Genomic DNA, 21581 nt, shown 5'->3' with positions numbered 1-21581 from the left:
TTATATCACTTTTTCCTCCAGGCTTTGTGCCTTAACAAGACATTCCTTTTTTCGTGATAGGTAAATAAGCGTTGCTTTATTTATGCACTTTGTGTTGTGTGTGCGTGCCAGTTCTAGCGCTTGAACTCAAGGCCTAGGCACTGTCCCTTAGCTTTTTTGGCTCAAGGTTAGTTTTCTGCCAGAATTCCACATCCAACATTTGCTGGTTAACAGGAAATAAGAGTCTCAGGAACTTTCCTGCCTGAGCTAGAGCCACGATCCTCAGATCTCGGCCTCCTGAGTAGCTGGGATGATAGGTGAGAGCCACTGGCGTCTGCTACTTAGCAATAATTGATCTCCCTGGACTTGATTTTTCTGTTTCCTGTGAGATACAGATCTGGATTTACCTTCCAACCACGCACGCCGTGGGCGCAGGGAGGGCCCTTCTCACTTCTAAGCATTCCCGCCTCAGTTGTTTGTCCTAGTATGAGACCAAGTAGGAAATTCCAGCATGTGCCAAGGCAAGCGTCCCTTCAGGGCTTGTCCTGGTGCTTTCCTCTTCCACTTGGGGTAGGTTAGCCTGCCTTGGCGTAAGGAGGCGGGGCAGGCTGCCATTCTGACAGCCGGTCCAGCTGTCCAGAGTCATGGTTTAGTTCTCTGTCCTTCTGAGCTCTTTCTTTAGAAAGATCATTGTAATAAAAAAAAATGCTGTATTTGCCTGGTACAGTGGCGTGATCATGCCTGTAATCCTAGCTACTCAGGAGGCTGAGATCAGGAGGATCACAGTTCAAAGCCAGTGTAGGCAGGGAAGTTCCCTAGACCCTTTCTCAATCAGTAGCTAGGTGCATTTGTGCACACCTCACTACACGGGAGCCTGGAGTCAGGAGGATCAAGGTTCCAGGCCAATAGGCAGAAAAGTCCATGAGACTGGATCATGATTCCAGGCTGGACACACGGCTCAGTGGTAGAATGCCTGTTACTTAGCAAGTCCAGGGCCCCGAGTTCAAGCCCCAGTTCTGCCAAAGAAAAAAATCATCTTGGGAAATTTCCCCAAGGACGCAGGGGCTGGGGTGGCGTGCTCCCCAGAGCGGAGTGACCCTCCCGCCTGTCCGCAGACACCATCCAGCACCTGAAGGACAGCAAGCACGTGGTGGTGTACCACCGGGGCCGCTACTTCCGGGTGTCCCTGTACCACAGCGGGCGGCTGCTGCGGCCCCGCGAGCTGGAGCAGCAGATGCAGCGCATCCTGGACGACCCCTCGGAGCCGCAGCCCGGGGAGGCCAAGCTGGCCGCCCTCACCGCCGGCGACAGGTACGGGCTCCTTCTGGCCTGGGCTGGGGTGTGGGGCCGGGCCTGTCGATGACGGACAGGGTCAGCCTCAGCACAACGTTGTGAGATTCAAGCAGAAGCCTGGCATGAGAGGAGGCCCAGGCCGGGCGAGGCCTGGCGGCTGAGTGCACAATCCTGCTTCCCCTGTGTCACCTGTCTCTCCATACTCACTCTGCCCATGGCCGAGGGACCCCACGGGGGCCTGGGGAGCCGGGCTGTGCCATCTCCAGCTCACGGCTGGCTGTTCACCGCACAGTCCTTCTGTGCACCCAGCTGTCTGAGCACTGAGCCCCGTCTCTGCCAGCCTGAGGGAGCCGTCACAGAGTGCGGGGGGGGGGGACGGTGGCACCTGGGCTTCCTGGGCTGGCCATGGGGTCCTGGGCGCTTCTCCTGGTCCCCATCCTCCCGGGGATGGGCAGGTGACTCCTGCAGATGATGACCTGTTGTCAGATAAGGCAGTCAGTGGAGTTCTTTCTTTTTGGGGTGCAGGGGATGATACCGAGGGCCTAGTGCAGGTAAGGCAAGCCCATCCTGCAGAGAAAGTTCTTCACAGCCAGCTCCGAGGTAGAAAGGAGAGGATGACTTGCTTTGGGAAGAGAAATTCAGCCAGGCACCCAGCGGCTCACCCCTGTAATCCCAGCTGCTCAGAGCGCTGAGAGCTGAGGGCCGAGGTTTAAAGCCAGCCCCGGGGAGGAAAGGACCTGAGATTCCTCTCTCCAGTGAACCACCAAAAAGCTGGAAGTACGAAGGTGGTCCCGAGGTTCCTCTCACGACGCTCGATCGTTACCCAGGGTGCCGTGGGCCAAGTGTCGCCAGGCGTACTTCAGACGGGGCAGGAACAAGCAGTCCCTGGACGCGGTGGAGAAGGCGGCATTCTTCGTGACGCTGGACGAGACAGAGCAGGGGTACAGGAAGGAGGACCCCGTGGCGTCCATGACGAGTTACGCCAAGTCGCTCCTGCACGGCAAATGTTATGACAGGTACGGTCCTGGCCTGCGGCCCCGGTGTCCCCACGCGTGGCAGCCGCCCCCTGGGCTGGGCGTTCCCCAGCACCGAGGTGCCATCACCGCGGGTGTCCCGTACAGGTGGTTCGACAAGTCCATCACCTTCATCACCTTCAAAAACGGCAAGATGGGCATGAACGCCGAGCACTCGTGGGCGGACGCACCCATCGTGGCCCACATGTGGGAGGTGAGTCGTGGTGGGGGTCAAGGCCGGTCCAGGCTGGACTTGAACCCCAGGATGCTTCACTTGTGTCGTAGTCAGAGTCCTGAGCAGGTCAGTACTGCGCATGCGGTCTGGCACTGAAGGGGGAAGGCCCAGGTCGTAGAGTGGGGGGGTTCAGTGTTGTGCCCCAGCCGGTCTCCCCCTTCCCACAGCTTCCTTGTTCTGTTCTCACACTTGCAAATACTCCAGCCTTGTTAGCCCAACCCCTCCGCCAGTCCCCACCCGTCTGTCTTTCCCGTCCCACCCACTGCTGATCAGCCGCTTTCACTGAGGCTCTTTACGCTGTGAAAAATGTTGAAGTTTTTTTTTTTTGGGGTGGGGGGGCGGGGTCCGGTCGTGGGGCCTGAACTCTGGGCCTGGGCGCTGTCCCTCAGATCTTCAGCTCAAGGCTAGCATTCTACCACTTGAGCCACAGCACCATTTCCAGCTTTTTTCTTTTTGCTTATGTGGTGCTGAGGAATGGAACCCAGGGCCTCAAGCATGCAAGGCAAGCGCTCTACCACTGAGCCACCTTCCCAGCCCAAATGTTGAAGTTCTTAAAATGATCAGAATATTAAAAAAAAAAACTTTATCCCCAACCCATTTATTTATTTATCCATTCATTCATTCATTCATTCATTTTGGTGGCGGTCCTGGGGTTTGAACTCAGGGCCTGGATGCTGCTGTTAAGCTTTCTTGTTCAAAGCTGCCCCTCTACCACTTGAGTCACAGCTCCACCTCCAGATTTTTGGTGCTTAATTGGAGATAAAAATCTCATGGAGCCAGGCACCAGAGGCTCTCATCTGTGGATTGTGGTTCAAAGCCATCCCAGGCAGGAAAGTCCATGAGATTATCTCCAATGAACCACTAGAAAACTGTAAGTGACGCTGTGGCTCAAGCTTAGAATAATCACGTTGAGGTGAAGAGCTGAGGGACAGCGCCCAGGCCCAGAGTTCAAGCCCCACAATCGACCAAAAAAAAAAAAAAAAGCTGATGGATTTTCTTGCTGGGCTGGCTTTGAACTGTGCTCTCAGATCTCAGCTTCCTGAGAAGCTAGGATGACAGGTGTGAGCCACTGGCACCTGACTCCTATCGGCTATTTTATTTTTTATGGCTCTGGGATTTGAACTCAGAGCCTTGAGCTACCCTCACATATTATCGAGTTGGAGGGGCATTTCTGGGTCAGCAGGAAAGATCCCACACCTGGGCTTGGCTTGGCACTGTTAGCAGGGGGGCCACTTTGGTCCAGCCAGCTGCGTCAGACATGAATTAGGAGGCGCCGGCGGGGGGTCTGTGGTTGGACCAGTTGCTGGGGTAGGGGACCCATATTCTGTCCCAGAGCTCTGCCGAGAGGGGCCGAGGGGCACTGGGTGGGGGTTTTTGTTCAGTCTCTGCCTCTTGTGTTTCAGTTTGTCATGGCCACGGACGTCTTTCACCTGGGCTACGAGGAGGATGGGCACTGCCGAGGAGAGACCAACTCCAGCATCCCCCACCCGACTCGGCTGCAGTGGGACATCCCGGAGGAAGTGAGCAAGGCCGCCCGGGCTGGGGGGGGGTCACCCAGGGAGCTGCTCCCCAGCAGCCTCGAGACCGCACACGCTTCACAGCAGAGTGCAAAACCCAGCACATCGAATCATATTACTCTTCACTTGGCTTGTCTGTCTGACTCTCTCAGGATTGAATTCAGGATCTCATCCTTGCTGGCTTGTCTGTCTGACTCTCTCAGGATTGAATTCAGGATCTCATCCTTGTCTGACTCTCTCAGGATTGAATTCAGGATCTCATCCTTGCTGGCTAACTTAAAATGTTCAAAACTTAAAATACATTTTGTTCCTCTTAGGCCAAGCACCAGTGGCTCATACTTATAATCAATCCTAGCTGCTCAGGAGGCTAAGAACTGAGGTTTGAGGTTTGAAGCCAGCCTGGGCAGGAAAGCTTGTAAGATTCATCTCCAAGTAACTACCAAAAGAGTTGGAAGTGGAGCTGTGGCTCTAGCAGTAAAGCACCAGCCTTGAGTGAAAAAAAGCTCAGGTATAGCACCCAGGCCCTGAGTTCAAGCCCCAGGTCAGGCACAAAAAAACAAAACAAAACAAAAAAAAGATTCTTAGACTGATAACTGGGTGTAGGTGGTACATGCCTGTAAACGCCAACTCAGGAGGCTGAGGCAGAAGGATTGTACGTTTGAGGCCAGCCGGGGCATATGGCTAGACTGTCTCAAAGACTCTTAGACGCAGCCCATCAAGTAGGAGCCTTCTGGGGAAGGAAGGTTAGTGCGGGGAGCAAGCACCTGTCTGGAATAGTGGGAGACATTTTCACAGCGTACAGTTCCATTGCTGGTACCCTGTAACCCAGCACTACTAAGAGCTGCCACCTCTGCAGAGGACTCAGGCTCTTCCTCCCCACTACACCCCCGCCTGCCCAACCTGTTGCTCAGCACTGCCCCCCAGCGGTTCACTGGATAAATTCATGCACCCCCGTGACACTTCCCAGGCCATGGTCAACTTGGGGGCCCATGGTGGTGGGTGGGGTGTATGGGGTGGGACTTGGGTGATGTCCTGGCCCCGCCTCTCAGCATCATCTGCTGCCCCTCCTCCTGCCAGCCCCTCCCGATTCCTTCCCTCCCCTCCTGGGCCACGGTTCATCTTTCACAGTTTCCCCCTTCCCAGGACATCAGAGTTGGGATCTTACAGGAGTCCTTTCAGCCTGACTTCTGGGACTGACTCTCAGGTCCCTCCATCTCTCTGCCTTTGATTTTTTTTTTTTGGCAATAATGGGATTTGAACTCAGGGCAGGTTCTCTAATACTAAGTCATGCCTCCAACCCCTCCCTACTTTGTGCTTTTCTTTTGTGCCAGCCCTGGGGTTTGAACTCAGGGCCTGGGTGCTGTCCCTGAGCTTCTTTTTGCTCAAGGCCAGCGCTCTACCACTTGAACCACAGCTCCTTGGAGATAAAAGTCTCATGGACTTTCCTGCCTGGGCTGGCTTGGAACTGTGATCCTTAGAACTTAACCTCTTGAGTAGCTAGGATTACAGGCGTGAGCCACCAGTGCCCAGCTATGCTGGTTATGTTTGTGATGGGGGAGATCTGCTTATGTCAGGCTAACCTGTGTCACTGGGGTCACAGACGTGTCCCACAATGCCCAGCTCCTGCCATCGGGGCAGACTTTCTGCCCAGGCTGGTCTGGAACGGAGATCTTCCAGTCCCAGCCTCCCAGGACGACAGGCATATACCATGCCCGACTATGAATGGAGGAGGGACCTCGCTTGTATGCCCAGGCTGGCTTTGAACTGCCATCCTCCTGATCTCAGTCTCCCAAGTAGCTTGGACTACAGGCATGAGCCGCTAGTGCCCAGCTCCTCCAGGTCTGTTGTGGCCCTACAGTTGTTCTGCTTCGTTACTGCATGTTTGTCTCTTCTTCCCTCAGACTTCCTGTAGCAGGGTTGTTTGAAGTTCCCTTTGGGGTGTCACCAGGAGCTGGCCCTCACCTGCGGGCCCCCTTCTGCTCTCCACTTCTGAGGGGAGAAGGGGTTCTGGAAGGAGCAAGAGGAAACAAGCGCAGCCCGCGTGGGGCAAGCCGGGAGCTGGCCGGGTGTCCCCCGCTGTGCCAGCGTGCCCACTGAGGACGTGTTGTCTCTCCCGCAGTGCCAGGCGGTCATCGAGACCTCCCTGAACAGTGCCAATCTCCTGGCCGACGACGTGGACATCCACTCGTTCTCATTCAACACGTTTGGCAAAGGCTTAATCAAGAAATGCCGGACCAGCCCCGACGCGTTCATCCAGATGGCCCTGCAGCTGGCGCATTACAAGGTGGGCCAGCAGTGGGGTCCATCCTGAGCACTTCCGGGCTGACGTGGCCTGGCCGTATCCCCGCTGGCGGCCGGGGGAGGGCGCTGGCCCTGAAGTCGAGCCCTCCGAGTCTCCATGGGCCCCCACCTGGCTGGCAGCATTCCCGCCATGGTGCCATTGTGACTCTGACTTCTGCTCTGGTCCCAGGAGCAGCGGTGCCTGCACTAGGCCAGGGCTGCTGGGGGAGATGTCCTGGTGGTGACCTAGGCGCTGACCTAGTCTTGCTATTGCTGTTGCTTGTTTTTGTGAGACAGGGTCTCTGTGGCGAGCCGGCCTCAAACTTGAGATCCTCTTTCTTCTGGGTGCTGGGATTACAGGTGTGAACCACCATCACGCCCAGCCAGTGTGAGTGGTGTACACACATGCAGTGTCTGGCAGTCCTTGGGGGCCGTGGCTCAGTGCCAGTGGCCACCCAGGGGCCCCACGCCCAGGCTGCCTCCTAGCTTCGCTCCCAGGGAGACACTTTATACCAGGCTTTATAGGCGAAGTGCAGAGAGATCTAGAAGACCAGAGATTGAGCAATGGCCCCAGTGTGGGGAGCGAGGGGCTCTCCTGGATCAGTGTATGATGGGAGACGGGGCACCTAGGGCAGGGACATGGGGGGCAGAAGCCGAGCGGCGGCAGCTGCCTGTAAAAGGTGCATTTTGGGAGAAATACTCAGTGGGTGTTGGGAGCCAGGCCCTGGCAGCTCCCGCCTTTAATCCCATCCACCCAGGAGGCCCTGGGTTCTAACGAATGGCCTCCCTGCCTCTGCTGCTCCCTCCTGGAGCCCCGGCTGCATGGTGTTGAGGCCTCCCCAGGGCTCTTGCCCAGACACTGGCCTCCTTGGTCCAACTCAGCCCTGCAGCGGCTCTCCCTCTGCCCGCCCCTGCCCTGCATTCCATCTCCCTCTTGGGGCGCTTAGGAAGCCGCCCAGACGCCACCTCGTCCCCCTCTCCCTCTGCCTCTCGGCCCCCAGGCTGCTCCGCCCCGTCTGTGGGGGCTCTGTCTGGGCTTCCCTCTGCACCCCCTCCCCAGACTCCCTCCCTCCCTCATCCACCCTCCCGCCCCCTTCCCTCCCACGCCTCTGCTGTCCGGCACCCCTGCGCCCTTCTGACTGTTTCATGGGGGGTCCTGTGCCCCCACCCTCCCAAGTGCCACCCTACCCGCTCAGGGCCACACCTGGGGAGCATGGAGCATTGGTATGACCCCAGGGTCATTCCTTTACCCCCTCTCATTCCCCTCCCCCCCCCGCCACTGCCCGAGGGCCTGAGTCCATGGCGAAGTCCACGTCCCGCCACAGGCCTGGCCGCCCTCACGGAGCCTCTCTGCTTCCTCAGGACATGGGCAAGTTCTGCCTCACCTACGAGGCCTCCATGACCCGGCTGTTCCGGGAGGGGAGGACCGAGACCGTGCGCTCCTGCACCATGGAGTCCTGCAGCTTCGTGCTGGCCATGGCAGACCCCACGCAGACGGTACGGTGCCACGAGCCAAGCCGCACGCCGTGCGGCCTCGCGCGGGGAGCCCGCGGGCGACACGGGGCCTGTGCGGTTTCCTCATCCGCCCTCTCCCCTCGGCTTCCCCCCCCCCGCCCCCCGCTTCTCTTTCCTCCAACTTCTTCCCCCCATGCGGCAGGTGGAGCAGAGGCTCAGGCTGTTCAAGCTGGCGTCCGAGAAACATCAGCAGCTGTACCGTCTGGCCATGACGGGCGCGGGCATCGACCGCCATCTCTTCTGCCTTTACGTCGTGTCCAAATACCTGGCCGTGGACTCCCCCTTCCTGAAGGAAGTACGTGGCCCTCGCCCAGTGGGCAGGGGTCTCCGTGCGTTGCTCCTGCCCCGCCGGTCCCAGTGGGCGTCGGGCGTGGCTGTGGCGTGGGAGGCAGTGCTGGAGGACTAACCTCCCGACCTACCGGGCACGAGCACTTAGGCAGCGCCAATGCGCACAGACACCCGCATCTCATTTTGCTGTGTATGTGCCGGTACCGGGGCTTGAACTACTCAAGACCACAAACTCTCACTTGGCTTTTTCTCCTCAAGGCTGGCACTCTACCACTTGAGCCAGAGCGCCATTTTGGCTTGTTGCTGGTTTTTAATGAGCCTCTCTGTCAAGACTGGCTTTGAACCGTCATCCTCGGCACTCAGCCTCCTGTGCAGCTAGGGTTACAAGGTGGGCCACCAGAGCTCAGCCTACCTTTGTTTTAAATATGATTTCAATGGGGAGTTTATAGACTTTATTTTTATGAATGGACGTTTGTTAGATTGCTCAAGCCTTCCTCCTCCTTCTGCCTTCCAAGGGGCTGAGACTGTAGGCATACACTACCACACTCAACCTCATTCAACAATTAGAAAATTTGTTCGGCCCTAGTGGCTCCCACCTGTGATCCTAGCGACTCAGGAGGCTGAGATCACAGCACGGGGTGGCGCCATTCCCCGTCTCGCCGTATGCTCTATCTGGTGGCACACTCATCTTGGAGCCCCTTTCCTGCCTGCCCCTTCTCGGAGCCAGTGTTGTCCTCAGGAACAAAGACTGAGGGTGTCCAAAGCAGCACCCTCAGGTGCAGCCTGGAGGACGGGGTGGGGAGAAGAGCCACTTACTCGAACCTTGCCTCGTTCCGGTCCAGGTGCTGTCTGAGCCTTGGAGGCTGTCGACCAGCCAGACCCCTCACCAGCAGGTGGAGCTGTTTGACCTGGTGAACAACCCGCACTACGTGTCTGGCGGTGGGGGCTTCGGGCCGGTGAGTGGACCGGTGCCGGCCGGGCTCTGAGGGCCGCTGGGTCCTGACGCATTGCTGCTGGCATGCCTGGCGGTGCCGGTTGTCTTCTGTCCCTCCCAGGGTCAGCCAGGCTGTCTCTTGTCTGCCTGCAGGTTGCTGATGACGGCTACGGCGTGTCCTACATCATAATGGGCGATAACTACATCCACTTCCACATCTCCTCCAAGCTGTCCAGCCCCGAGACGGTGAGGGAGGAGGAAATCCCTTCTCTTCTTGTGTTTTATGTTGTGCTGGTAGCAGGGCTTGAACTCAGGGCCCTTGCATTTTTGCTTGGCTTTTTCATTCAAAGCTGGTGCTCTATCACTTGAAACACAACTGCGCTTGCAACTTTTTGCAAGTTAATTGGAGATGAGAGTCTCATGGACTTTTCTGCCCAGGTTGGCTTCAAACTACATCCTCAGATCTCAGCCTCCTGAGTAGTCAGGATGACAGGCGGGAGCCGCTGGTAGCTGGCTTTCACTTGGCTTTAAAGACGTAGATTTAGTTCCACATGCCTGCCTTTGCTGTAGCAGCAGTTTTAAACCTAAATGCGCACATGCATCCATGGCTTTCTAAACCTGTGACGTTGGGAAGACAGACCCTGGACCTCGTGACGGAGCAGGTGGCCTCCCGCCTTGCATGCACATTTAATTCATACTTTATTTATGGGCCTATCTTATCTTCTTCTTCCCACATTGTCCATCTCTTGACAAGTAATGCCAAAGTTTGCAGGGTTTTTTTCAATTTTATTTTATTGTATTTTATTGCATTTTATTGTAAAGGCGATATTAGCGTGGTTACACAGGTAAGGTAATGAGCACATTTCTTGTGGAACATTGTTACGCCTCATTTTCTCCTACTTCCGCTCCCCTGTCTATCCTCCACCCAGTTTTTTGTTTTACAAAAAGAATAGGAGTTTAGGCTGGCTACGTGGTTCATGTAGTAGAATGCCTCCCTAGTGAGTGCAAGACTTTGAGTTCAAATCTTGGTGCCACACACACACACACACCCATTCTGTATGCTGTGGCTCATGCCTGCCGTCCTACTTGAGAAGCTGAGATTGGGGGAGTTCATGATATTGGGCAGCCGGGACAAAGAGTTAGTGAAACCCTACCTCAAGTGGTTGACAGCCGCGGCGGGTACTGAGTGCCAGTCTTCCCTGCCACCGTGGACGCAGAGTAAATAGAGAACTTTAGTTCAGCCTGGCCTGAGCATAAATGTGAGGCCCTGTTATAAAAAGAAAAAGCCGGGCATGGTGGCTCACGCCTATAACCATAGCTTCTCAGAAGGCTGAGAGCTGAGGATCGCAGTTCAAAACCAGCCCAGGCAGGAAAGTCTGTGAGACTCTTACCTCAAAGTAACCACCAGAAAACAGGAAGTGGCACTGTGTCTCAAAGTGATAGAGCACTAGCCTTGAGCAAAAGAATTCATGGACAGCACCCAGGCCCCGAGTTCAAGTCCCATGACCAACAAAACAACAATAAGACCCAGATTCTGAAATTGAAACCCCTTTGTACATTTAAGGATAACTGAATAAACCCTGCAGCAAAGGGGGCTGGAGGTACAGCGTAAGTGTTCTCTAGTTCCTGCCTAGCAAGCATAAGGCCTGGAGATCCAACCCCATTTCCTCCAAAAAGAGAATGGAATTTATCCTAGATGCAGAATTTTGTGGGAGGGGCTTAGCGAACGGGTGGAGGGGAGGAGCTCACCGCTAAACACAGGCAGGCAACATTCCTAAAGAAACGCCTCTGGTCCTTGGGAGGCTGAGGTGGGAGGATTGCAAATTGGAGCCTCGGCTACACATCAAAAACATGCAACCACAAAAAAGTCCAACACAAAAACTAGTTGTTGATTGAGTGACATGCCGCGTACCTGCGGCCAACTCAGCCCGCTCTGAGGGGCAAGTCCCTCTCCTGGTGTCGGGCCAGGGTCCTCGTGGGTCCTCGGGCAGGAACTGACCCAGACTGCTCATCTTAGTGGGGACCGGAGCACCCAGACTCCTGAGAACCCCGGATCTGCCTGTGGCTTGCTGCTTTCAGAGCGGACAGTGCCCACGTTGTAGTCACGGGAGCCGCCAGGTGTGCAGGCGGCCGGGGGCTCGGATCTGTTGTGGGGTGAGAGCTGCAGTGACCTGCGCGGGGGCTCTGCACATGTGGGCAGCCAGGGTTCTAGACATGGCCCCACCCTTCCCCGGGAGAAAGTCAGGGCTGCCCGCCCCCATCGGCATCTCCTGTTCCCTCCGCTACTTCTCGCTCTTGAATCTGCAGGCCAGGTTCTGGAGCATGTGCGTAAGAAACTGCTAGTCGGGCGTTGCTGGCAGCTTGGAGGTGTAGGTTCACGTGGGGCGGCCTGGGTAGGGTCACAGAGGTCAAGGTCAGGTCCAAGGCGGGTACCTCCGTGCATCATGGGCAGCTCAGACAGGGCCAGGTTCACAGGTGACAGGGCACATGGAATCTGGGGTTCAAACCCACAGGTCACCTGTGAGGTCTCACTCCCCCTCCCCCCGTAGGGTCTCACACAACTTTGCCAGCACTAGCCTCAGGCTGCAATCCTCCTGTCTCCACCTTCCCAGTGGCTGGAGATTACAGGTGTGCAGCACCGCGCCGGCCTGGATTTCTACATCTTATGTGTTTTTGCTTTCTGTGTTTAAACCAGGATTCTCACCGCTTTGCAAAGCACCTGGGAGAAGCCATGACAGACATCCTCAACTTGTTTGGGCTCACACCTAATTCCACAAAGTAATCCCACTAGGCCACGGCGAGGGGAAACCGCGTGGCCCACACCAAATGAAGAGTAGGCATCATCCTGATCCTAGCTCGGGATGAAAAAAACAAAAACTTCTCCTTCCAGAAAGCGTTGGCCGTCTCTCCCTCGCGTGGGAGCCCCACTGTGCGAAGCGCAGCCCTCCTACTTCAGGGGCATCCCGAGGCCGGCCTGGGCTCGTCCTTAGTAGGGCTGCAGCTTCGCACGCGGAGGGAGCAGACGCTGCTGGTGTCGGCGGTGCTCTCAGTGCTGCCCACGGCAGGGCGCTCGCGAGATCCGTCCTTCCCGGCCCGTGCCACCATCCGTCTGCCTTTGCCGTGTTTGGAACAAGCGGTGGCCATGTCTGTCCAGTTACTGACCCTGCACATTTTCAGAACCCAGTGCCTTAAAGACTGAGGCGGCGTGGCGTGAGGTCTTCGGTGGGGTCGCGGCGGGGCGGGGGTGGGAGGGGGTCCTGCTCCTTTCTCCCACCCTAGAGGGCCAGGGCCCTCGTGGGGACAGCGCTGCTGGCAGCCAGGCACAGGACAGACGTGTGTCTGGCGTCCGGGACACACAGGCTGGGGGCCTGGCTATGGGAGTGGTGCCATGGGTGCATGCCGCAGGGCTGGCGTGACGATGGCCAGGAACTTGAGGGCGCAGGGCACCCTGACATCACACCTGGTCCATGGCGGCCGCCCTCATGTCTCTGTGGTGGGGCCAGTGGCGGTGACATGGTAGTGACATGTCCCTGGTCGCAGTGACTGGTGCTAGGCCCGCGGCTCCCTGTCCCAGGAGTGCCTTTCGCCAGCAGGCCTGAGTGGCCACAGGGCAAGCCACGCACTGAGTCCCCTTCAGTATTCCATGTCGCCCCGCAGCTCCCATCACAGGGACATCCCCAGCGCCCCGGCCCATGGTGACACGCTTCGCTGGCCTCTTCCTAAGTGGTGTATTTATTTTTCCCAGCCCTGGCCTGGTCCTCGCCGGCTTCGTCCCTTGTTGCTTCCACAGCTGCAGGAAGTGAGAGACGCATGTGTCTTGGGGACAGCAGTGTGGTAAAACTCAGCCCCAAAGGCCCAAAGATCCTTTTGCTCTCACAAGCAAGGATGAAAACAAAAGGCAAAACCGAGAAACCCCGGCGGCAGCGACGCTCCCAGGCCTGGTCCTGTGTGGTGGACGTCCAGGCAGGGTGTGGGGGAAATGACCCCCCTGTGCCCCGGGAGAGAGGTGGCAGCCCGCGGACACCATCAGAGCCACAGTCAGGCGCTGGTGGCCACTGGCCGATCTGCCCGCGTGTGCGGGCGAGGCTGTGCTTCTCTCTTGGGTCTGATGACCCCAGCGTCTCTGTGGCTGATCCCGCAGTTATCAATGCAATTTTCTATTCCTTAAGAGGGAGAGTGGGTTTTTATTGTATATGTGGGAAGGGGGAGGTAAGAGTATCATGTATTTTAATTTGGAACAAACTAGTCTTATTGCAGCCATGGCTTGAAATCACTACCTTAATCGGTCCATTGTATGTAAATACCATGTGCTCTTCTGGTATAAGTCTTAGAAACGCGCACTATGAGTAGGCAACCCTTAATAAAGCACTGTCTGTCTACTATGTTACTGTTCTGGGCGCCTTTGTCAGGGACCAGCCTCCAATCAGGAGGAGAACTATTAAAGGGAGGGAGGAGCCTGTGGACTGTTAACTTGTATCACTCACCTTCCTTCCTCCAGTGCCTGGCACATAGTAGGTGCCTAATAAACAGTGCTGCTGTATCTTAGTCATTTGACTTACTTAGTCTGTCTCCTTCCCCACCCCCAGGCTTCAGGCTGGTTAGGAAAGCACTCTCGGAGCCATGCCTCCAGCCTGTGTGTGTGTGTGTGTGTGTGTGTGTGTGTGTGTGTGTGTGTGTGTGTGTGTGTGTGTGTGTGTGTGTGTGTGTGTGTGTGTGTGTGTGTGTGTGTGTGTGTGTGTGTGTGTGTGTGTGTGTGTGTGTGTGTGTGTGTGTGTGTGTGTGTGTGTGTGCTCATGCGTAGGTTCTGTCTTAAACTCCAGCCTGTGTGTGTGTGTGTGCGTGTGCTCATGCGTACGTTCTGTCTTAAACTCAAGGCCTAGGTGCTGTCTCTGAGTTTTGCTCAAGGTTAGTGCTTTACCACTTGAGCCACAGCCCCACTTCCAACCTCAGCTGGCTTAGAACTACAATCCTCAGATATCAGCCTCCTGAGTAAGATTACAGGTGTGAGCCATCATTGTCTGCCTTGTGCTAGCTATTTTTGATAGGGTCGCATGTCCTACCCAGTCCAGCCTGGACTGTGATTCTCCTATTCTTTGATTCCCACCATCTACCATCGCTGGGATAACAGGCATGCAGCACTACTCTCAGTTTCTTCCATGGAAATGGACTTTTTTTTCTTTTTCCTTGGTGCTAGTCCTGGGGCTTGAACTCAGGGCCTGGGCACTGTCTCTGAGCCTTTTTGCTCAAGGTTAGCACTCTACCACTTGAGCCACAGTTCCACTTCTGGCTTGTTGGTGGTTAGTTGGAGATCAGAGTCTCATGGATGTTCCTGCTTGAGCTAGCTTTGAACCTTGATTCTCAGATCTCATCTCAGCCTCCTGAGTAGCTAGGGTTACAGATGTGAGTCACCGGTACCCAGCAGAAATGAATGTTTATGCCCCAGCTGGCCTTGAATTGTGATCCTCCCAATCTCAGCCTCCCATCCAGCTGCTATAACAAGTGTATACCACCCTCCCCCAGCTATAGATGGAGATAGGATCCTTAACTTTTTTATTTGTCTAGGCTAGTCTCAAAAGAGTTCAAGGCTAGACCAGGCAAAGTTTGGTGAAGACCCTGTCTCAAAAGCAATAGAGAGGGCTGGGATGTAGCTCAGTGGCAAAGCGCTTGCCTAGCAAGTGCAACGTCCTGGGTTCGATCCCCAGTACCAAAAAAGAAAAGACAAAAAAAAAAAAAAAAAAGCAATAGAGAGGGGGCTGGGAAGGTGGCTCAGTGGTAGAGCGCTTGCCTTGCATGCCTGAGGCCTTGGGTTCGATTCCTCAGCACCCCATAAGCAAAAAGAAAAAAGCCGGAAGTGGCGCTGTGGCTCAAGTGGTAGAGCGCTAGCCTTGAGCTGAAGAGCTGAGGGACAGCGCCCAGGCCCAGAGTTCAGGCCCCACGGCCGGACCCTCCCCCCCAAAAAAAAAACAATAGAGAATGGCTAGGAGTATGGCTCAAGTGGCCGCCTTGAGTCTATCCTTATCACTACAAAACAAAACAAAACCCTAAGAGAAAAGCTCAAAGGTCAAGGAAGGGTTTGTCTAGTCCTGCTTTGGTCTCTGGGGGCTTCAGTTTCCCCACCCTAAGCAGGAGCAGAGTTCTTCATCTTCACCCTGTAAGGCTGCATACACCCCTTCCTCCAGCCCCTCCCCATGAGCATCGCTGCTTCTACACAACCCCACTCGCGAATCCTGGCCCTGCCTCCATCCGAAACTTCTGCCCTGTCCCTCCTCCAGGCTCCTCCGCCAATGATTCCCTGCCCCGCCTCTTCCCTCCTCCAGGCTCCTCCCACCAATGATTCCCTGCCCCGCCTCTTCCCTTCTCCAGGCTCCTCCCACCAATGATTCCCTGCCCCGCCTCTTCCCTTCTCCAGGCTAATCCCACCAGATTCCCTGCCCCGCCTCTTCCCTCCTCCAGGCTCCTCCCACCAATGATTCCCTGCCCCGCCTCTTCCCTTCTCCAGGCTCCTCCCACCAATGATTCCCTGCCCCGCCTCTTCCCTCCTCCAGGCTCCTCCCACCAATGATTCCCTGCCCCGCCTCTTTCCTTCTCCAGGCTCCTCCCACCAGATTCCCTGGCCCTGCCTCTCCCCTCTCACCAATGGTTCCCTGTTCTGACAGACTCCACCCCTGTTCTTACACAGGCTCCGCCCCTTCCCTTCTCCAGGCCCCTCCGCCACCATTCTCTGACCCCGCCCATCCCGTGCCAAGGCCCCGCCCCTTCCAACCGTCGACGGTCGGTCGTCCAGTCGGGCTGCCCTGCCTGGCCACAGCGTTGACGCAGCTGCAGCCGGTCGGCCAGGTGCGTCCCTGCAGCGGCCCGGGCGGCCCAGGTGTGGCTCTGAGGCGGCCCCGGTGTCCGCTGAGCGACCCAGGGCCCGGCCATCCCCTGAGGCGGCCCGCTGTCCTAGCCCGAGTGCCTTGAGGAGACCCAGGTGTCCGCTCGGGGCCCCGGAGCCCGGAGGCGGCCCCCCGTCCCAGGTCCTGAGCCTGGAGGCGGCCCCCCACCCCCGTCCCGTCCCGGCCGGGAGCCCGGAGGCGCCCCCCCCCGTACCCCCTCCCGTCCCCCGCCAGGGCCACCCCGTCCCGTCCCAGGTCCGGAGCCCGGAGGTGCCCCTCCACCCCCCACCCCCGCCCCCTCCCCCCCTCCCGTCCCCGCCCGGGCCCGGAGGCGCCCCCCCACCCCCGCCCCCCAGACCCCCCCTCCCGTCCCCGCCAGGGCCCGGAGGCGCCCCCCCACCCCCGCCCCCCAGACCCCCCCCTCCCGTCCCCGCCCGGGCCCGGAGGCGCCCCCCCACCCCCGCCCCCCAGACCCCCCCCTCCCGTCCCCGCCCGGGCCCGGAGGCGCCCCCCTTCCCCCCCTCCCCCCGTCCCGTCCCCGCCCGGGCCCGGAGGCGCCCCCCCGCCCCCCTTCTCCCCCCCCCCCCGTCCCGTCCCCGCCCAGGCCCGGAGGCGCCCCCCCTTCCCCCCCCCCCCCCGTCCCGTCCCGGGCCCGGAGGCGCCCCCCCTTCCCCCCCCTCCCGTCCCCGCCCGGGCCCGGAGGCGCCCGCCCGCGGCGGCCCTCGGTGCGGAGTGGTCTCCCCGGCTCCCGGCGCCTGGCTCACGCCGCCCGCTCTCCCCGCGCAGGTGCGCCGCCCGCCCTCGCCAGGGAGCTGGGCGCGGGGCGATGCGTGGCCATGGAGGAGACGTCCCTGCTGGGCGCCATGCCGGGCCCCGACGATGAGATGGTGACGGAGCTCTTCAGCGCCGAGCGGCCGTTCGCGCCCGACGGCCTGGCGCTGAGCCCCGCCGTGGTGGTGAAGTCGGAGCAGGACGAGCTGCCCGTGCTGGCCGACGCCTACCTGGGCGCCGCCGACCCCGGGGATCCGCTGCTGCGCGCGCTCAGCCCCCCGCCGGGCGCCGACGGCTCGGCCGACCTACCGGCCGCGCTCCTCGGGGACCTGGCGGGGCTCCCCGAGCTCCGCGCCCCGGACGAGGCGGCGCCGCCGCCCGCCTACAGCGTGCACGTGCTGTCGTCGCTGCTGCCCGCGGCGCGCGGCCCCGCGCTGCTGCCGCTGGCGGCCGGCGTGCGCGTGATCCCGGTAAGAGCCGCCTCCCACACAGGTGCGGGGACCCCCTAGACGGCAGGGCGGCCTCGTCCACCCCTGCCCCTGCTCAGGCGAAGAGCTGGCCCTGCCGGAGGTCAGATGTGTGTCAGAGGTTTGGATTCTGGTGCCTTCCATCCCACGCTGGGGGGCAGGGAGGAAGGGGGGACCCGGGCCTCAGGCATACCAGGCAAGCACCCTGCCCTGCCCTGCCCTGGTGGGGCTCCCAGTGAGTCGTGGGATTTGCCCCTGCCCTGGTGTTGGGGTCTTGGCTGCTGGGGACAGATGGGTATGGGATAGTGGTCAGCTGGATACACGGTCGCCTTGGGCAGCCACCAAGCACTTCCTGCTTTCCAGTTAGCCCCACTGAAAGGAAAGAAAAAAGAAAAAAAAGATGTAAATTGGTCCTCCTAAAGGATCCCCAGAAGGATGGGAATTTAGATTCTTCATCCATTCAAGTGTTTCCATAAGCTCTTGGTGTAAGACTTTGTGGGAAATTTTTGAGTTGATGCTCAGAGGCTTGGGGCTTGAAAACCAGAAAAGCTGAGAGATTGGGACTTTGGCATCTCCTAAAATCCTGATCACTACTCCTTAGTGAACTGGAAAGGTTGGACAAAGGTGCGGCCTCCTCCAATCTCAGCTTGCCCACAGAACCTCCACCCTCATCCCAGGGCAGAGGACTTGAACGCAGAGCCTGGTCACTATCCCTGAGAGTTTTCGCTCAAGGTTGGCACTCTACCACTTGAACCATAGCTCCATTTTTTTTTTAATTTGGACACAACACTCAAATTTGAATTTTCTGGGCTGTGCAGCTGCAAAAGACAATGTCTAGGTATCCTCTGAAACAACCACTGCTTTGTGCCTTTCAGGTTGAAATAAAGGAAGCTGGTGGCACTGTTGCAAGTAACAACCCGGAGGAGGCAGCTTTTCAGAACCCTCTGGCTCAGGAATCCTGCTGCAAGTTCCCTTCATCCCAGGAAGCAGAGGACACCTCCAGCTGCTCTCGCAAGAAGGATTCCAGCCCGATGGTAACCAAGCCCGCCAGTAGCCACGTGCTGCCTCTCACTGGCTTCCTTGTTGGGTCACACTTGGGTTGTCATCTGGTGCTTTTCATCCCTAAGGTTCTATTTCCACTCAGCCGTAGCAAGTTGGGAGAGGTTTAGAGCTCTACTGAACTTAAGGAGAGTAACCACAAGTCATATTAGTCTACATTGTGTGGTTCGCTGGTTTCTGGACAGAAGCCCCATTCTCTCTTCCTGCCTCTGGAGTTCTTTTACCAGTAGCTAACATATAGGTACCTCTGAGGGTATATATGTTTACAACTGTGGTACGTCATTTCATCCTAGCAACCCTAGGGCAGGTATTAATTTTTATCTCCATTTCATGAGCCAAAGCAACAGAAATATGACCTTGCCTGCGTTTGTCTTCTTCGTTCTAAGTGGTGTGTCCAGAGCACCAGAGTCACTGCAGTGAGGTCTAGGCCTGAACTGTCAGGGAACCCCCTCCATACTCCTGTAGCAAAGTGTTAAAGTCCACACGGCCAGTGAGCACCTTTCCTCTCACTCCCTTTCTTTGCTTTGTTTCAGTCTTGGGTCTGGGCACTGTCCTTGAGCTTTTGGCTCAAGACTGGCACTCTACCACTTCAGCCACAGCTCCACTTCTGGCTTTTGCTGGTTACTTAAAAGATAAGAGGCTCAAGACTTCCCTGCCCAGGCTGGTTTTGAACCGCAATCCTCAGATCTCAGCCTCCTGAATAGCTAAGATTACAAGTTGGAGCCATCATTATCTAACCCTCCCACACTTCTTCATTTAGAGAATGAGATCCTGGCTCTAAGGCAGAGGTGATGCTCAGGAAGTTCTTGAAATGAGCTCTCCCTCCTAAATTTGGGTTGTCTGTTAATGTGAGCAGAGGAGTGAAGGACAGGACAGAGAAGCTCTTGAATGCCAGCTGGTCCTTGAACTAAGTCTCAGTAGTCAGATCACTGTGGAGGAAGACAGGAGAAGGAACTTCTGTGGAAGGAAACACTGCTGGAGAATTTTTAGGGAGCAGTAAATGTTATTACAGAAGAAGAAATCAAGAACAAAGATGTAGTTTTCTTTCTTACCCTCAGATGTAAGTCCTGGATTAGAACTTGTTTCTCAGGCATTCGTTTATGTAAGTTCACATTTCTTGACTGATGAAACCTGATTGTTGATTTCATTTTAGGTGATTTGTCAGCTGAAAGGGGGCACCCAAATGCTGTGTATTGACAACTCTGGCACCAGAGAGCTAAAAGCACTTCATCTGGTTCCTCAGTATCAAGATCAAAATAATTATCTACAGTCAGGTATGGAGTAATGAATGAAAGTTATCATTTATCATGTGTTAATTGGTGAGTGAATATGTTTGGCTTTTGCTTAGAATGCAAGTAAAAGAGAGGAGAACGCCTTTCTTTCTTCATGGACTCAGGAGCAGGAGGTCTACAGCACTGTTAGTATCTCAGCATTCCACAGAGCCCGTAGTTTAGGAATTATATCCCCCCAACTTAGAATCCATTCCAAGAAAAGCAGGCACATGAGTTGAAAGTAGTTCACATAGTGTCCAACAGCTGTCACTGGGCTTTCTTTAAAAATATAAAATGCCGCCGGACGCTGGGGGCTCACGCCTGTAATCCTAGCTACTCAGGAGGCTGAGATCTGAGGATCGTGGTTCAAAGCCAGCCCAGGCAGGAGAGACCGTGAGACTCCTATCTCCAATAAACCACCAGAAAACCGGAAGTGGTGCTGTAGCTCAAGTGGTAGAGCGCTCGCCTTGAGCTGAAGAGCTGAGGGACAGCGCCCAGGCCGAGTTCAAGCCCCACAACCGACAAAAAAAAAAAAAAAATTAATTAATTAATAAATAAAAATAAATAAAATGCCCAGGACCCACTAGGGTCTTGGTGAATTTTTGTGGCCTTCAAAGGGCACCTTAGTACACAATTTGGAAATATAGGTACTAATAGCATTTTTTAGCATAGCAGACTCCTGTGGAAGCTCAGGTCAAATAGCTTTAAAATGCTGAAAGAACAACATAAAAACACACTGACCTGAGAGGCTTTAGAAATACAAAAAAATAGAACTATAATGCTTGAATAACTTTGTACATGATAAATCTATAATAAGCTGCTATACTTTCTTTCACATGTGTATGGAAGAGAAGGAATATCTGCTATCAATAACTTTAACTGTCTTCCTTACAGATGTCCCTAAGCCAATGACTGCTTTGGTAGGAAGATTTTTGCCACTACCAGCAAAATTAAATCTCATTACACAACAAGTGAGTCATTGTTTAAATATAAAACTATATTAGTGTTTCTTGAAATTTCAATTGTTGCAGTTGGAATAACTCAAGAACATTCTTCATCCTCTAGCTAAAAGTCAACAGTAGGGGCTGGGAAGGTGGCTCAGTGGTAGAGTGCTTGCCTCATATGCATGAGGCCCTGGGTTCCATTCCTCAGCACCACATAAGCAGAAAAAAGCCAGAAGTGGTGCTGTGGCTCAAGTGGTAGAGCGCTAGCCTTGAGCTAAAGAGCTGAGGGACAGCGCCCAGGCCCAGAGTTCAGCCTCCAAGACTGACCAAAAAAAGAAGTCAACAGTAAAAAATGTATCCTGTACTGGGTTCTTTCATCTCTGTGCTAGACTCTGGGCAAGGGAGTCATGGTAGCTGTGCATCTTGGCCACACTATGGTCCATGTTACCCTTTCCTTTGGTCTCCAGGTCTCTGCCTGCCTACTGCTGGCCTTGTGCTTGTGGTTGTGCTACAGTCACCTCCTCAGTGTTACGGACATGCATTTTTGTGTGCACACACCAGTACTGAGGTTTGAACTCACTGTCCCTTAGCCTTTTCACTCAAGGCTGGCACTCTACCATTTGAGCCACAGCTCCACTTCCAGCTTTCTGGTGCTTAGAGATAAGAGACTCTTAGAATTTCCTGCCTAGGATGTCTTTGATATGGTCCTCAGATCTCAGCCTCCTGAATAGCTAGGATTACAGGTGGGAGACACCAGTGCCTAACCTGAGCATCTGTTTGATTGTTTGTTTTTATTGGTCATGGGGCTTGAACTCAGGGCCTGGGCACTGTCCCTGAGCCTCTGTGCTCAAGGCTAGTGCTCTACCACTTTGAGCCACAGTGACACTTCTGAGTTTTTGAGTGGCTAATTGGAAATAAGAGTCTCACAGTGATTTTTCTGCCCAGACTGGCTTTGAACTGCGATCCTCAGATCTCAGCCTCCTGAATAGCTAGAATTGCAGGCATGAGGGACAGTGCCCAGGCCCAGAGTTCAGGCCCCACAACTGGACCAAAAAAAAAAAAAGAACGCAGGCTGTGTGGAAGTGCAGTTTCTGCACTTCCTACCTCTTTAGGTAGGTCTTTCCTACCTCTGTAAGCTAC

The 21581-nt window shown here is 55.9% G+C and overlaps 2 protein-coding genes across 5 annotated transcripts in view; both read left to right on the top strand.

Moving 5' to 3' along the window:
• Positions 1 to 13594, top strand: part of Cpt1a (carnitine palmitoyltransferase 1A) — a 43729-nt gene extending 30135 nt beyond the window's left edge. For both annotated transcript variants that reach the window (XM_070009734.1, XM_070009735.1), the window contains exons 10-19: positions 1095 to 1290; positions 2100 to 2288; positions 2394 to 2499; positions 3924 to 4040; positions 6157 to 6321; positions 7680 to 7814; positions 7975 to 8127; positions 8963 to 9076; positions 9208 to 9300; positions 11750 to 13594. In XM_070009734.1, coding sequence (XP_069865835.1) covers positions 1095 to 1290; positions 2100 to 2288; positions 2394 to 2499; positions 3924 to 4040; positions 6157 to 6321; positions 7680 to 7814; positions 7975 to 8127; positions 8963 to 9076; positions 9208 to 9300; positions 11750 to 11836 — 1355 coding nt within the window. In that variant the 3' untranslated portion in view covers positions 11837 to 13594. The remainder of the gene's footprint in view (positions 1 to 1094; positions 1291 to 2099; positions 2289 to 2393; positions 2500 to 3923; positions 4041 to 6156; positions 6322 to 7679; positions 7815 to 7974; positions 8128 to 8962; positions 9077 to 9207; positions 9301 to 11749) is intronic.
• A 2230-nt stretch (positions 13595 to 15824) lies between these two features.
• The window catches only part of Tesmin (testis expressed metallothionein like protein), a 30488-nt gene continuing 24731 nt past the window's right edge, over positions 15825 to 21581 (top strand). For 2 of the 3 annotated variants that reach the window (XM_070009577.1, XM_070009575.1), the window contains exons 1-5: positions 15825 to 15891; positions 16716 to 17170; positions 18043 to 18201; positions 19380 to 19500; positions 20392 to 20468. In XM_070009577.1, the coding sequence (XP_069865678.1) occupies positions 16766 to 17170; positions 18043 to 18201; positions 19380 to 19500; positions 20392 to 20468 (762 nt within the window). In that variant the 5' untranslated portion in view covers positions 15825 to 15891; positions 16716 to 16765. Of the gene's footprint in view, positions 15892 to 16013; positions 16071 to 16715; positions 17171 to 18042; positions 18202 to 19379; positions 19501 to 20391; positions 20469 to 21581 lie in introns of those variants that run through there. The other variant, XM_070009576.1, reaches the window with a different exon arrangement.

The sequence above is a fragment of the Dipodomys merriami genome, unplaced genomic scaffold (genome assembly GCF_024711535.1).
Source record: "Dipodomys merriami isolate MVZ:Mamm:240054 unplaced genomic scaffold, mDipMer1.0.p SCAF_78, whole genome shotgun sequence".
NCBI lineage: Eukaryota > Metazoa > Chordata > Mammalia > Rodentia > Heteromyidae > Dipodomys > Dipodomys merriami.
This window is presented reverse-complemented; position numbering and strand designations above follow the sequence as displayed.